The 16676-nt window shown below is 36.8% G+C and overlaps 1 protein-coding gene across 1 annotated transcript; it reads right to left on the reverse strand.

The window, feature by feature from the left end:
- Positions 1-496: 496 nt before the first annotated feature.
- fjx1 (four-jointed box kinase 1) lies at positions 497-2838 on the reverse strand. The gene has a single exon (XM_034057474.3). It carries the CDS (start codon positions 2504-2506, stop codon positions 1220-1222), a length of 1287 nt encoding a protein of 428 aa, XP_033913365.3. The 5' UTR covers positions 2507-2838; the 3' UTR covers positions 497-1219.
- Between the last annotated feature and the right edge of the window lie 13838 nt (positions 2839-16676).

Here is a 16676-nt window from a genome sequence, read left to right on the forward strand (position 1 = left end):
CTTACTGTCAGTACCTGCACCTGAAACAACCCAGTTTATGTCCCACCCAGCTAAATTATGATTGGGCTACCGCAGAGAAAATGCAGATATTCAATTGGTTGATCGTTTCATAGAGACCCTTCAAGAAAAAAAAAATATGTCGAGTACGTACAAGCACAGCATAAGCGGGCAGCACTGTCAACAGACTGCTGTGACGCTTTTGTTGGAAAACGTGTTTAAAGGTTTATTTATTTTCCCACGCTACGACCCGCCAGAAATGTGTTCACGACCCACAATTTAAGAACAGCTGCCGCTGAGGACCACTGCGCTAGGGCTTTATTCTACTGATGTTGAAGATGTGAAAAAACTAGATTCAGTATTATCAACCAATACAAATACAACTGACAATAGAAATAGCAATGGAATGTTAGCTGATAAGATGATAGATATGTATTGTGTTAATATGTTTAATAAAACTCAAGTTTTCTCTTATTCAACTAGTGTTGTTTTCTTTAAAAAAAAAAATCTCTTTTACATTAAAACTGTACATTAAGCTTCTGACGCTTGAATCATGTCTAATTTAAGGCGTTGGTGGGCTACAAATTAATCCTTTCTAATTGGAAGGACTGTGAAAGCTACATATACCTCCTTTAGACAACTTTTCATCATTCTAAATCTCTCCTCAAAAAAACGAGGTTTTGATATTAAGGCTGCGTTGTTAGAGCTATTGCTTTGTACTATTCTAACATAAAGCTATTTCACAGAAGACGTTCTCAATCTAAGAAACCGTTTTGAGGTGCTTTGTTCTAACACCATTGTAACAATACGCGTCACTCCTAAGGAGGGCTGTGGATATAAATAAGCCGTTATTAGCATTTCTGGTCAAATAAATTTCTATCGGAGCAGCGTTTTCAATTTTTTTTTTTGTTTTGTTTTGTTTTCTTTCTAGTCGGTATATAAATTAAATTAAAGTGAATGCTATTAACACGGCTCCGTTTGACCCCAATTTCAAACTAAATAAACCAGAGATAAACGGAGCTATCCCGCGGTTACAGAGGTAGGTAATTGTTAAAAGGGGAGCTTTAGTATAAAGCCACACACATACTAAATATTTGTCTGTTAACGCTGTACATACATCAAAATGTTTTGTTTTTTTTTCATTTGCAGATTCCCCGTCTTTAAAAGACATTCATAACTGCTTAGTTCCTTATCGTGAAAACAACGTTAGACCCTGAATATATTAAAACTGGCTATACTTTTCCTTGCAGTTCAATATATGTTTGTACAATTGATTTACACGGTTCTGTAAAATACCAGCCTGGTCCTCAGACAAGAACCCTAGTTCTGGTGCTAGCGGTTCGCTGTCCCGGTATAGAATCAGTAGTCTGGCTGCTGCATCTTGGAGCCGGTGCATATCAAAGATCCGGCTGGCAGTTATTTTCCTAAAGAGACACACCGAGCTCAGTAGCGTTTCGTGGTACTTCTGCCACATTTCGAGCACCCGGTAGCCGTGGACCAGCCCGGCCTCGTTGTCTATAAACACCAGCCGGCCGCTGGGAACCTTGTGGAGGTTGCTGGTGTCTCTCTCCATCACTCTGGAGTCCCACTGCAGACTAAACACATTGCTGACCAGCCTGTCAAAGTTGGCCGTCAGGTAGTCAAACAAGATAAGGTCGGTCCATTGAACCAGCTCCAATACTTCCCCTGTCGTCCTGTTATCCAAGTCCTCCTGAAGCGGGTGCAGCCTCCTGCCATCATGCCTAAGGGGCGCTGGGGTGACTACGCCGGTCAAGTTTGACACCCATTCTGTAAGCGACACAACAGCGTTCTCAGACCACTGCGAGTCCATTACCTCCCCCCTCACTCTTGACCATTGTTCGCTGTTGGGGTTTACTTGGGAGAGGACAAGCGGCGGCAGGTTTGGGATGCCCAAGAGGCTGGCTAGGTAGTAGGAAAGGGTCTCCCCCTGCACCTGGTCTGGGTTGATTCCGTATCTGACACAAGCTTTGGTGCCGTTTGAGAAACGAGCCAGTCGGTTCGAAGTCCGACCGCAGCCCTTCTCCAGGGATACAATCTGGGATGCCCGGGTTTCGCTCTTCCAGCTCTGAGCGTGGGCATTACTAAACCCTCTCGGCAACAGCGACTCCAGTCGATCGCTCCAGAACACCCCGTCTTCTACCAGCCCATGTAGTCCCGTGTGTACCTGTTGGTGGTTGCTGTTGTGGGTGTTTAAATTCGTCTGCTCGACTTTAAGATTACCGGTAGCGGACCCATAGCCTGTGTGATTATTGATATTCTTATGCGCACTGAAGCGTGCTTTGTGCACCACATGCCCCTCCAGGAGAGCTCGGAAAGTTTTTGGAGATTGTTTATCTGGCTGGCGAGTTAGAACTGCCGCCCCCGGCGTGCCCAAAGCCCGCTTGGACCTGCCGTGCCCGATTTCAACCAGTCCGGTCCAAACATACAGAAGAGACGCACAGGCGCACAGGCAAAACACGGCAAGTGATCTGGCCAAGGCAATCCTCATGCTTGCTGAAGATAATCGCTTCTCCGCTTTTTTAAGCGCACTGTCGGCAAGACAGTGTCAGCAACCCAACGTGTGTCAATTAATTCAAGTTCCCGGCAACACAAATTGGATTTACACACAGAATCAGCAGTAGTAATATTATTATCCTGCCTAACGTTATTGTCACAGTTCATTCAAATGAGTTTCTGTTGGAATATAATAGGGTCCAAAACCGCTTCAGCTTGGCCTTTGCTTTTCCTTTTGAAATTTTGCTTCATTCTTTGTTTTGCACGCGTATACTTGCTTTTTCTCCGCACAGACAACTATACCCGTTTGCTCTCTCTGTCTCTCTCTCTCTCTCTGGTTACTTTGGGATTAGATTAGACTCAGAGAAGCACCAGTCTCTGCAACACGTGACTGGAGCGGCATGCTGGTGGGCGGAACAGAAGGAGTGGGGCCCACAGACAAATTCTTAAAACAGCAACAGCAAGGGCTTCGTAAATGTGACAAGCAGTGGCACAGTTAAAACATGACACAGACAAACACTTCTTAGTCTGGTGTAACAGGATCTAAAAATACACTTAATACAGGTATCACTGAACGAACTGGCCTATATATATTTCTATGTGAGAAACAACTGTCTTGATCTAGGGGTGTGAAATGTATACAGTAGTCTTTGTCTGGGGGTGCAGTGTATATCATAAATTATAATGGGTGTCTAAAGCAGTAATTCAATCTCGGGGTTGACAATTCCTGTCTTTTGATACTGAAGCTGTTGATTGTAGTTGTCAATACAGTATACAACTTTAACAAGCAGACGGCGTTTTAGCTTTACAAGGGACAATACTGCACTACTTAAATCACAAAGTGTGATTGATTAAACAACATCACTTTGCCGTGCTGGAAAAAAAGTGTTTCCACAGCTTGCATATGAACATGCTGCTTCACTCTGTGTGAATCACTGTGCTACACAACTCTAAATGCCACCACTGGTCAGCGCACAAACGATTCTGAGCCAAGGGCGTGTTTTACAAAGAATCTTTATCACTACACAGGCTCCAAAAAAGATCTGCCTTCTTCGTACCTGTTTTACAAAACAATATTTAAAGTCAGAATGGTATATTTTTCTAGAAATCCACAGCCTACTGTAGAGTAAGCAGACCACAGAATATCCAAGATTGCCATTTAGAGGTTTGTAAGCGAATAACAGAATTTAAAAATAAAATATCTCCTTTATTAGAAGCTTAAATAAGCCAAAACGTTCAACACCTAGCTGTCTTCAGAGAGATGTGAAGTCAATGTGAGCATGATGCAGTTGTGTTGGACTTTTCATAATGGTTCTTTAAAACTCCTGAACCTATCCAAATGTTTTTTGACAATTCACACAATCTTTTGATATTACTTTACTTCATCTTACTTCATGCTGGCATATATGGACAACAGCTGTTCTGTGTGATAGAAAAAAGTCCATAAACATGAAAAGGGCACCCTCTAGTGTGCTTGTATAGGAATTATACAGGAAGTCGTTTTCAATCCACTTTTATCAGTTATTTTATTTCAGGCGCCAGTGGTTTTTATGAACCTTTATTTCACAAATACGTTTGCTGTTATCAAGCCTATAACAGCTAATATCCCACCTCTAGAGCCAAACCGCCACCCCTATAATACACTACAGGAGACAGACACATATATTTATTCGATATCTGAATCTGTGAAGTGACAGGTGTGTGATATTGTAGGTATATGGAAGATTTATAACCGAAACAGTAATGGGAGTCTGAACAAAATAGAAAACAGTAATTCCATCTTGGGGTTTACAGTTTATTATGTTATGTGATTTAATTACCACCATCCTTTGTAGTCGCAGATACAAAAGAGATTTCTTTTTATAAGCAGGCCAGTCAGATTTACATGGGAGCAATAGTTTACAGACAGAGTAAGTGCGTAGACACACCTCTGAAGATGAAGACTATTTTAAATTAGCAATAAAAAACTTGAATGAAGGAACAGTTTATTTATACAGAGATGTAATATCTAGGGAAGTCCATGCAAACATTTTTTTTATATTCCATTTTAACGACACACTACTAGTGTAAAGTTTAATGACTTGTTATAATTTTGCCCTAGTTTAACAGCACAGGTTCTTTTACTGGGAAAGTGCAATGCAAGAACCACAAGCAAAGCAGAGAGCAAGCAAAGATGGAGTTCAGTGTTTTTATTTATATGATAAAACATGCTTTTCGCGTTTACAAAAATAGAATATATCAAATGGATCCTTTTTTTCCCAGGACCTCATGAAAACAGAGGCCCATTACAATGCAGCTCACAAGAAAAGAAGATGTGTCATCGAAAGATCCTTTGACATCTTAAAGATGAGATTTCGATGCCTTCACAAATCGGGACGGTGTCTACTTTATCAGCCTGAAAGAGCTGTGAGAATAATAGGCGCTGATCTAATTCTGCACAACATCTGTCAGTCACAGGACATCCCCTTAGCTGAGGCAATAGAGATGCTAGACAGCGATGATGATGAAGACACTGAAAGTTCCAGCGAAAACAACACTTTGCCAGGAATAAACATTATATCCACACTCATTGGACAGAGATTTGTGACTGGAGTAAATAATAATAATAAAAAAACACATTCCACTAGATTTATATTGTTTTATTATTATTATTATTATTATTATTATTATTATTATTATTATTATTATTATTATTAATAATAATAATAATAATAATAATAATAATAGTTGTAGCCGTAGTTGTGTTGTTGCTGTTATTCTGCCTCTTATTATTATTTAATGTGTTTTAGAGTAAAATTGTGATGCAGATGTTAGTTTATTTCTAATCATTAGGCTTATGTTAATTGTTATTTATATTGTATACCCAGTAATACAAATAAAAACATTTTTTACAGTTATTTAAAGTCTTTTATTTAAAAAAAAGATAACATTTACTGAAACAAAAAAAATGTTCATAGGGACTATTCTAGCACGTCAATGTTATATGTGTGTATCTGGCTGTATGTAAAGATAGTCAGTGCGCTGTAGTAAGAGACGAGAGACAGTGAAGACATTATTATTATTATTAGTTTATTTAGCAGACGCCTTTATCCAAGGCGACTTACAGAGACTAGGGTGTGTGAACTATGCATCAGCTCCAGAGTCACTTACAATTACGTCTCACCCAAAAAACAGAGCACAAGGAGGTTAAGTGACTTGCTCAGGGTCACACAATAAATCAGTGGTTGAGGTGGGATTTGAACCGGGGACCTGCTGGTTACAAGGTCTTTTCTTTAACCACTGGACCACACAGCCTACTAGTAAATATAGTCGCAAAATATAAAAATATCCACAATTAAAAATTAAAAACGACGGCTGATACCAACTGAAATGAGGGAAAGAAAACTGAATATCTGACGACTGGATCCGACCGAAGTTACAGAAAACGACTGGTATGTACTACAAATACCAAAGCAGTATCTTGTTTAAAATAGCAAACTGATTTGTAGTGTAAATTTATATAACCTGGAAGATCTGAAAAGACACCTTCATGTCTTGAGTATCTTCCATGACTGGTGTTTTCTTTGACAGGTGTTTTCTTTGATTTTGGTGGCGCAGTGATACGTGGTTAGCACAGGTGAAGTGGTCTGCCTTTGTTCAAAGTAGTTCCTAATCGTGACATTGTGCTGGATATTGTAACGGCTTGGAACACTGATGGACCAATCAGCATGCAGCATTGTAACAATCCGTTTTATAACTATTATAATTATTATCTTATTGAATTCAAAACCCTTCAATTACTGTTTTATTTATTTATTGATTCATATTGTGTATATATATATATATATATATATATTTTCAATCTATTACTACGCTGCAAAACATAGTCCCAATTTAGCTATTACTAACATGGGAAAAAATAGTCTCAATAAATTAAATAAATAAACAAGACATTATTTTGAGTAATTAATCAACTGAACTGTGTCACGGAATGTGCAGTTCACTACATTGAACGGCTGGTTGGACAATTTTACAGATTGTCCAGTAGACGGCATGGTTTGCTGAGTAGTGCATCTTGTTTGAGGCTCTTTCTTTTTTTGAGTCGAGGCACCTTCCTGTTTTCATTCGATGCAATTCAATAGCTTCTTAAATAACGGACATTATTTCCCTAGCGTCCCTCCAGACCAGCGCTGGATAGCATTTGAACTGCAGTGAACAGAATGATTTGTCTACCTGTGGGTTAGATTGGCCTCTTTACTAAGGCGGGACATCAATTTAGAAAGGTCATTGATTCAGTTTCAAGCAATCAATACCTGACAGCCTGAACAAAGGGAATGACTTGGAAAATATGAGTGTGCACAGCCCTAAAATATACAGTTGTAGTCAATAGTTTACATACACCAACGGAAATTTATAATTTCTAAAAATTTCTCGAAAACAAAGAATTTTAGGAAAAATCTTTTGTAGCAAAAATTTTGCTTTTGTGGATGAGGAAAACAAGTTACAAGAAATAGATGTCTACAATTATTTATTTCAGCAAACTGAAATTCATAGTTAGTTGAGGCACCTTTAGCAATAATAGCCTCTTTTAAACGATTAGGTTAAATTGTGTCCTTTTTTAGTTGTTCAATGATCAAAGTCATCAGATCGATGAAGCATGTATTTAAAATCGCACACCATTGACCACAAAAATCCTCCAGAGTTGGTTCTTTTTGCCAGTGTAGCCCACGAGGAATGACTCTGCGTCTAACTTAATCACTCAAGGTGAAAATATGGAGCTGAGTTTTTGTTTCTAGGTTTCTGGAGTTCCAAAGCGAGTGGATCATCATTTCTGAAAGTGAAATGGGGGAAATGTGGGTTGGGGGGGGGGGGGGGGGTTAGTTGAAACAGGGCCCCTCCACCCCACATACACCCCCTACCTCCCCCACCTCCCCCTTAACCAAAATTATTTTTTTATCAAAAAGGTTTTCATAATCAGTAGTCCCTCGCTAAACCAGACATGTCTGGAGACATGAGACGTCTGATTTAAAAAATAAAAAAATAAAAAAATAAATAAATTGTAATAAATCTGGATGTAGGTCTATACAGTAGTAATATCAAATGAATACCTGTAGCACACCTTCTTTTTACTTTAGCCTACTGGTAACACAAAATAAATCATGCTGCTGCACATTACTGTAGTGTGAAAATAGTACAATATTATTTTAAATTAAAAGTAAATGATTTTTAGCGCATTTTCTTTTTTTTCTTTTTTTATTGTAGCCTACTTAGTACACAATTAACAGAAAACAGATCACACACTTTACAGAAATAATCATTTTTAAATTTACATAGAATATTTGACAGTGTATTGCAGTTTTTCTTTTGTTTCTTTGTAGTCTTTTACTTATATTTTTGACATCAAGATTTGAGTTTCTTTTTATTTGGCAGTTTCAGAGGTTCAGCCGGTTTCAGTTTTGATGGTTTAAAATGGTATAATTATAATAGGCGTTCAGGCGTTATGATAGTAATAGACGTTATGATAATGAGGCTCGACAAAACGCTTATCAAATGAAAGTCTTCATTGCTGGAAATGTGACGTGAATGTGCCAAATTATAGAATGTCTTTATTGGCACATTTGTATAATTGTATGTTGAGATCAGCCAATATCTTTTGGCTTTACGAGGAACTGGGGATGACAGAAGCCACTGGGGAGTGAGAAGAGGCGGGAATAAGGGAACAGGACACAAGCAAGAAAAGAAAAAAGGGAAAGTATTGCTGTTTCACAATGTGGACGATAATACTAACACTATCAGTGCACTAGAGCGGACATTTTGAAAAGAGCTTTGAAACAGACTTCAAAGTTATAAGTGTAAAAAGTTGTCAGGATGTAAACAATGAAAAGAAAAATGACAGGTACGTTATTAAAACAGTTGTAGCAACACGTGTATATATAAAATACCAAACAAGCAGGAAAATAAAGCAACAATATTAAATTAAACATAATATTAAGTAAAAATGTAAAAGTAAATCTCTATACAGTGAAAACATTCTATAAAAAGTGAAAACAGAAAAGTGAAAACATAAGTCAATCTATAGTGAAAACAGCGACTGGTGCTCGCTCGGGCATACAAAACAGATACGTTGACAGCACGTCACACAGCCTTGCCCAACTTCAGCAGACGGAAAGTTGATTTCTTTTATTTATGGAACAACCCACAACAGCGTCTTGTTTTCATGTAGTGTTTAATGCAGTTTGATAGAAACGGCTTGTTTATATAGTATACAGCAGTGTGAAGTAGGGGGCAGCAGTGTAGTGGCAGAGTAGTGGTTAGGGCTCTGGACTCTTGACCGGAGGGTTGTGGGTTCAATCCCTAGTGGGGGACACTGCTGCTGTACCCTTGAGCAAGGTACTTTACCTAGATTGCTCCAGTTAAAAAAAAAAAAAAAAAAAAACAACTGTATAAATGGGTAATTGTATGTAAAAAAAACAATGTGATATATTGTAACAATTGTAAGTTGCCCTGGATAAGGGCATCTGCTAATAAATAATAATAATACTGAATTGTTAACAATTAAATAATTAGTTAATTTGAATATAAGAAAGGAATAAAAAGGGTTGATAGAATTAAAAGAATTCCCCTGGGTCCTGCTATCCGGCTTGTTGCAGTCCACCTGCTACACAAACATGTTCCTGGAACCACGTTCCAAAAAAAGTGTTTTGGTTTTCCCAGGCCTTTCCTAGTAAACACATTGAAAACTCATTCAACAGTAGATCATCAAAACCATCATTGGCCACTAGATGTCACTGTACTTACTAAACGGTAGCTAAGTATTAATTTTTTCTTGTTTTGCATTTTTTTGTGTTGCAATCCCCTATTTGATTACAAGGGGCTATCCTCCTTTGTTTCAAAGTCATGTTTTAAATGTTTTTGTGTCTATTTATAAACACTGCTGGTTGGTTAGGAGTTTGGGTTCCAGGGTCATTAGTCCTGGCAGCAACCCACACGGGTCCAAGTGCGAATTCCCAGTTCTGCCTTTGTACACAATGTAATGTCTGGAAAATACATGTAACACAGAAACATGGTAGCCTTGACAACAGATTGCATAACAAAACAACTCTTAAAGAGACAAGAAGCTGTTCACCACACTGAGATATCAAATGATTCTTACATACATTCCAATGTTGTTTTAGTTATTTTATGCCGTTAAAGTCATATGGTAATTAAATTAAACTTCATAAAATAGACAAAAATGTGCAACACAAATTGTTGACAAAAAAAGAACAATCCTCATGTCACAGTAAACAATAATATTTTTGTGTTAAATGATATTTGAATTGTGATTTTGACATTTTAAAATGAACTCTACTGGAATACATTCCTTGATCAAAACTTGTAATCTGGATAAAAATGATCAGATTTTGTAATCCTATATGTTGTGATTGAGATTACTTTTATCTGGATCGTTTTGATCTGTTTTTTTCAGAAATGCCCTTGCTGGATTACATTTATCCAGATTACAAATAATCACAGTTACGAAATCTGGTTTTTGAAGTAGTTTGTCATCTATCTCATGGAAGTAGTCCAGACTTACATTGTACATTGCCAAATCTTACTAAAACCTTTTTTTAACCTTGAAATGTATGTCACAAAAGTCACAAATGCAGTTGTTTTAATTCAATATTCAATAATTTTGCATTATGAAGAGAAAATCATATTTATGTACAAAAGTTATAGCCTTCCAGGGGTAAAGTTCTGCTGGTACTCACCAGTACTCTGTACTGGTGTCACGGGAAATAAGTTAGCAGGAAAATAAGTTAGCATTTGCCTTTTTGAGCCTTTCTACACTTGCACAAATCTTAGAACTTAAAGGCAAGGTTAAACTGTCGCTATTTTCTGTCTGTGAACTTTAATTCAGAACAGACTGTTATTGCGATCTTTCCAATGTGTCTAATACATTGTTTTAATCTTTAAAATGTTGTCAGGGAAGCCAGTCGTTTTGAGCATTTCTCAAATTATATATGCACCTTAAAACACCATCTTCCACTGAAAATGTGTATGTTTTCTATATTAAAACAGGTTTAGATAGCCCACGTGGACTTGATTAAAACATCAAACAGTATTCTCTACATGAAGAAAAGTGTTTGTACCCACTTTCCCACTAAATTTATTGAAAAGGTTCTAAGTCACCGAGCAACTTACCGTGAAAATAATATAACTTTGTTAAAGTGAGCCTACATAACACTTATTTGCTTATGCCACAGTATATGACATGTCCACGAACAACGTTATTTAAAGGAAATACACATTTGGCAAGTAGTGATTTTAACTATGCATATACATAAATTATACGACAAAATAATGGTTTTAAAATATGTATTTATGTTAAAAAAAAAAAATACAGCGAAATTTCCTGAAGATAAAATGTATTTATAATAAAAATTAAACGTAAATATACATTACGATAAATGTCACCTTTTTAAACTTCGATAAATAAGATGGCAACATTTTTAAACAAAAATTACTGTCTGCAATGCAATAGGCTACCTATTTTTATTTCTCAAAAAAATGCAAATGACGTCCTGTAGTTTTGGATGAATCTCCAGAGAACCTTGCTTTTAAGTTCTAAGATTCGCGCATGCGTAGAAAGGCTGAAAAAGGCAAACGCTAATTTATTTCCTGTGACACCGGGACTTACTTTAACGCCGGTGTAGGGCCAGAATGTGGTATGTGTACCAAAACGTGACCTGTGTGAGTTATGTACATGTTTATAATGCATGTACCAGTTCTTTATATATATATATATATATATATATATATATATATATATATATATATATATATATATATATATATATAATACAAAAAAATCCTTACAATAACAATAGGCTTTGGAAGCCTAATAATAATAATTCCTTTGCAAAACAATTTTACAAAGGTTCCCTTATAGTGTCAAGAAAAAGCTACGTTTCAATGTAAAAAATTTGCAGTCAGCGTACAGTTGTCTTTTTATGGCTTATTATTGTCGTGAGAAGTCCCGGAAGAGAGATTGCATCATTGGTGCCTAGGTGCGCCGGGGTTAAGCATCGAAATCACTCTCCTACAGGTAACACTGAATTTAGACATGTCAGTGTAGGTGTGATTTTCAAAACATGTTGTCAACATGCTGATTGACTAGGCAGAATATCAATTAGGATGGTAATGAGCAGTTCTTTAGGCGTTTGTAATTGTCATTTGCGTTTCTCAAAAAGTCTTGCTTTACAATAAATAGCTGCAAACCCCAATACAACTGCAGAGTCTGCCTCTCCGGTTTTGGAGAAAATAAAAAACATGTCACAAGTGACCCTCAACCCCCACCTAGCCTCCTCAAGATGTTAGTTCTCAGTAGGGAGACAGTTGACTGTTCACCGTGTGTTGAACTTGAGTTGGGTGCCAACAGATAATAAATTATTGAGGTCAGAGATTCCACTCCCCACAGCTGATCAGGGATCATGTCAGGATTTATGACAGAACTTTGTGTCTGGGGAAAGCTAACGAATCTGCTGACCTGAGTTAGCAGAGACGCTCCTTCAGCTCAGGAACAATGATTAATGCAAATAGACATGGACTACTGGGCAGGAAATCTAATCGAGGAGGTCAGTAGGTATTTCCTCAGGGCAGGTATCTCCAGGTATTAGGCTACCGTCCAGTTGTATTGCACAATAAAAAGAGAGAAGAATGACTGGCCTTTATGCTGATTGCCTTATTAAATCTGTTTACATGGAACGTGCTGTGGTTTGAATGTTTCCAATGTTTAGTCATTGACTTCTAGATCTACACATGTTAAGGATCGTTGCTAACGGCGACACGACTTGTATTAATTAGACCATACGGAAGATAAATGAAATACTTAAGGATTTTGGTCAAAGGATTTTGGAGCAATGTCTTATAAGGATTGGACCAGAAAAGCCAAGGTTGCATACAGTCTCCATGTAACAGTTTCTGAAATAATAGCAATCAAAGTGTCTTAAAGCTTAGTGAAAGCATGGAAAAGCATAGGTAAGCATGGTAAAGCATTTTTTTAAAACCTGGCAAAGCATGGTAAACCTATGGTAAATGTATGGTATAACCATGGCAAAAGAATGGTAAAAAGACCATGCAAGTATACTTTGGTAAACTTTTATAAGGATTCCATGAACGCCTGCGCTGGATCTTTTTCATACCTGGCTGTGAATTATTGGACTTTACATTTAGTCTGAATGGTTACAATGATTTGTTTCCAATACTAAAAAGGCTGTTAAAGGATGCATCTTTTTAATGCAATTTATTTAATGCTGGGTTACGAGATGTGAGCCTGGAATAAGGTTAATGTATTTTATAAAAATTAGGGAAGCAAAGTACCCTTAATATGCAGATTGTGACAATGTGAAGCACACATCCTTCATGTCAATGCTCTGCAACTTTCTTTGTCAACCACTGCTGTCATCCTGCATACAAAATTACAGCCATCATAGTAATTAAACAAATGTTTAGGAAAATTACAGTTTCGTAATGTCAAGAAAGAAACACATTGTATTGTAGAAAAGCCTATTGTATGAGAAGGAATCCCGTGAGCACACTACCAGTTCTGTGGGGTTTATCTGCTCTGTGGAATGTAGCTAGGAAAATGTCTGCAGGAACAAGAGTGCTTTGCTTTTGGTGGATGACACATTATTGAAACTGAGCCAAACAATATATAATATATACAATGACAACTGAGAGCACTTTCCTATCCCATTACAGCATATTGTGGTGCTGCTGTAGTTGTAACATGGATTGCTCAATAAATATGCAGGGATAGGCCGAAGTGGGTTAATACATCAAATACATTAAAAATAAAAGTTATTAAAATGAATACCTGAAGGTATGCCATAAAGAAACGATTATTATTATTATCATTATTACTATTATTATTATGACAATGAAACTCTTTTATGTGGTGTGCATTTAACAGAATCCAGATTAAGACAATCCAGTCTGCAGTGGGAGTAATTACCCGTCAAGGAGTCTGATTTCATCCAGATGTTAGAAACTGTTGGATCTCTTGTTTTAAAGAAAATAGGTTGTTATGCACTCCCTTTCCATGACCTGTTGCTGAATACATTGAGAAACCAATTCTATATGCCATAGGCCAATGCTTTAACTAATCACCATGGCCAGTATATTAGCTAAATGATTTGATATGTGGATTCATTTTATATCTATATATATATATATATCTACTGTATCTCTCTCTCCCTCCGTCAGTCATATTTGGTAAACGCCAAGCTAAGTCATAAAATACAAGCACCGCCGCAAGACTTTAGCTGGCCTACCACCACTATATTAAACTCTGCAAACATTTTAACTGACACTGACAGTGCTGCTGCTGGTAAATTCATCTGACTGCAGCTCCTACACACTGAGAAATGTGTGTTTTGTGTCTGCCTTTGCACAGCCACATAATGTAAATGGATAATTGTTTGATTGTTTGACTGTGTTATTGAAAAGTGTGGAATGTGGCCAGATGGTAATTGAATTATTGATGCAAGAGAGCAAGAGAACGTGTTCAGTGAAGGTGTGGCCAAGCCTAGAAAGAAAGAAAACAAACATCTGGCTGTAATACAATGAGGGACACCTGCCTGTAGTTAGGCAGGCAGGTAGGTGTGAAGGCTGAGGCCTGTGTATGAAGCCTGGGTGTAAACTATGTATAACCTGTGAAAACCTTGAAAGTTGAAGTTGAGGGCTCCATTACCCAAACGATGAACTGACACACGACTTTTTCGGATAACGGATGCTAAATGACTAAACCGATCCAGTGTACAATGGCTTTAACATACCTTTGTCAAGGGAAAGTGTGTTTGAAAACAAAACATTGGAGGTCCTAATAGGCTTTTGATGCCATGGCAACTACACTCAGAATACATTCATGTGTTTGTGATGTCATTTACTACAATCTATTATTCCTTTCTATTTAAACCTTCAGGCATCATGGTATTGAGTCTATTTATTTTCCTTTATTCTTCTGAATTGTACATCATTGAATTTTATTTCTACTAAAACTACAAACTGTCGGTCATTCATGTTATGTTCATTTTTTGTGAAGTGGTGATTCAGTATTATTTTTTAATAATGTTGTACCTATCTCTTCTACATATTTAATTTTATTACGTTTTTTGCAAAATATACCATAAACAAGGTTTCAAAGCTCTTTTCAAAATGGCTGCTCTAGTGCACTGATTATTGCCCACATTGTCAAACAGGTAACACCACAGCAATAATGATTGATGTAATATATGATTGATGGAACAGAAAAGCCACAGCACTTGCTATGTTTTTTTTTTTTTTTTTTTAATGGCTTCCTGCTGTAATTTAGAGGACACATTTCAAACCCCAGCGCACTAGAGTGACCATTTTGAAACAGATTTTAAAGTTATAAGTATAAACAGTTGTTAGAAAAAGTAAGATAAAAAGCTAGTTTGAAAAATAGAGTCTACAAAAAATACAATTCAATTGTAAAAATAGAAGATCTAAGATAAAAAGCCAGTTTGTAAAAACAAAACAATAAGAACAGTCCATTAAAAAAAAAACATCCTTAAATGACTTTGACCAAGAAACACATTGTCAGATTTGCAGATGATACCAAACTTGGGGGAATGGTGGACTGAATCTGCAGCCCAGCTAATTCAAAGGGATTTTGGCCTTTTCTTTCGGGCAAGCTTGTGGCAAATTAATTTTAATGTTAAGATATGTAAAGACTTTGAAAAGGATCTCTGGGTTATAGTGGAGCCATCAGTAAAAGTATCTCGCCAATGTGGTGAAGCAATTAAAAAGGCAAATAGAATGTTAGGCTAGATTGCAAAAAGAATGGAATAGAAGTCTAGAGAGGTTATGCTAAGATGATACAATGCTCTAGTTAGACCGCACCTAGAATACTGTGTGCAGTTCTGGTCACCTCACTACAAAAAATACATCACTGCACTCGAAGGTACAGAGCAAGGCAACTAAGCTGATCCCAGGACTACAGACATGAGCTACGAGGACAGGCTAAAGTAATTACATCTCTTCAGCCTAGGAAAAAGGGAAAGATGGTATAACTGGTCTTTAAAATAATAAATGGTAGACAAAGTTAACCCAAGACACGACTTAAAATGTAACACAGCGAGTAGAACAAGAGAGCAGAAGTGGAAGCAGAGTAAAAGTGAGTTTAGAACAGAAGGTAGGAAGCACTTTTTTATACACAGAGTTATAAATGCATGGAATAGCCTACCAGGTGGAGTAGTAGGATCTAAAACATTTAAAATAAGACTAGATTCTGTGCTATTAAATTAATTCCCCCCGTAGGGGAGAATTGTGTGCTAACAAGGGACGAGCCTTGATGGACCGAATGGCCTTTTCTCATTCTCATTTTCTAATATATAAAAAAGCTATTTTGTAAAAATACATTTTTAATCTTGATTTAGAAACAGTAAGAGTCCTGGCTTCCCTGACCGAAGAAGGCATCATTCCAGAATTTAGCTTTACAAGTAAAGGCTCTTCCTCCTGTAATTTTTTTCACTCTAGGAATTGTTTACATAATTATCACGAGACCTTCTTTGGGTTTCCTTTGTTTTGTTCGAAAGAAAGAGACAGATGTTTATGCTTTAGGAAACATAATGAAACTAGTATGCCCGCAGGTATTTTATTATCGTCAGCGTCCATTGATAGTATGTGTTTCTGTGCCAAAACAATATTTGACAGTTAGTTTTTATTGTTAGTTAACTTTTGTAAGTTGCATGGACTTCCACAAAATGCCAGATATGATTGTCATAATTGTGCTGTTTGAAGAGTTTGATATATTGTTGTATTCAAATTAGCCATATACTTCTCAATGGGATATTCAGCTAGAAACACACCTGTTATGTAATGTTTACCTTATATAAAGTACTTTTGACAAAGGTTTTACTTTTAAATGTTGGAGATGATGTGTGAACATTTGTTTTTAAAGGAAATACTCCTGTATGTGGGAATTACCAGAGATTGTCAAACGATTTACCAAACTACATTATACTTTTGATCATTCTTTATTGTTTTCTTTTCACATTTTAGCTTTCATCCAAAACTATTAAACATTCAATAGTGCTGAATTTAGAAATAACAAAAGAACATTGAATTAAATGGCAAACGTTTTGACTAGAAGTCTTTTTCAATTTTAGGGTTTGTATTCT

This window comes from Acipenser ruthenus, chromosome 28, assembly GCF_902713425.1.
Source record: "Acipenser ruthenus chromosome 28, fAciRut3.2 maternal haplotype, whole genome shotgun sequence".
In the NCBI taxonomy this organism is placed as follows: Eukaryota; Metazoa; Chordata; class Actinopteri; order Acipenseriformes; family Acipenseridae; genus Acipenser; species Acipenser ruthenus.

Excerpts from the sequence above, each read along its gene's own strand:
- fjx1 (XM_034057474.3), bottom strand. The coding sequence starts at position 2,506 with ATGAGGATTGCCTTGGCCAGATCACTTGCCGTGTTTTGCCTGTGCGCC.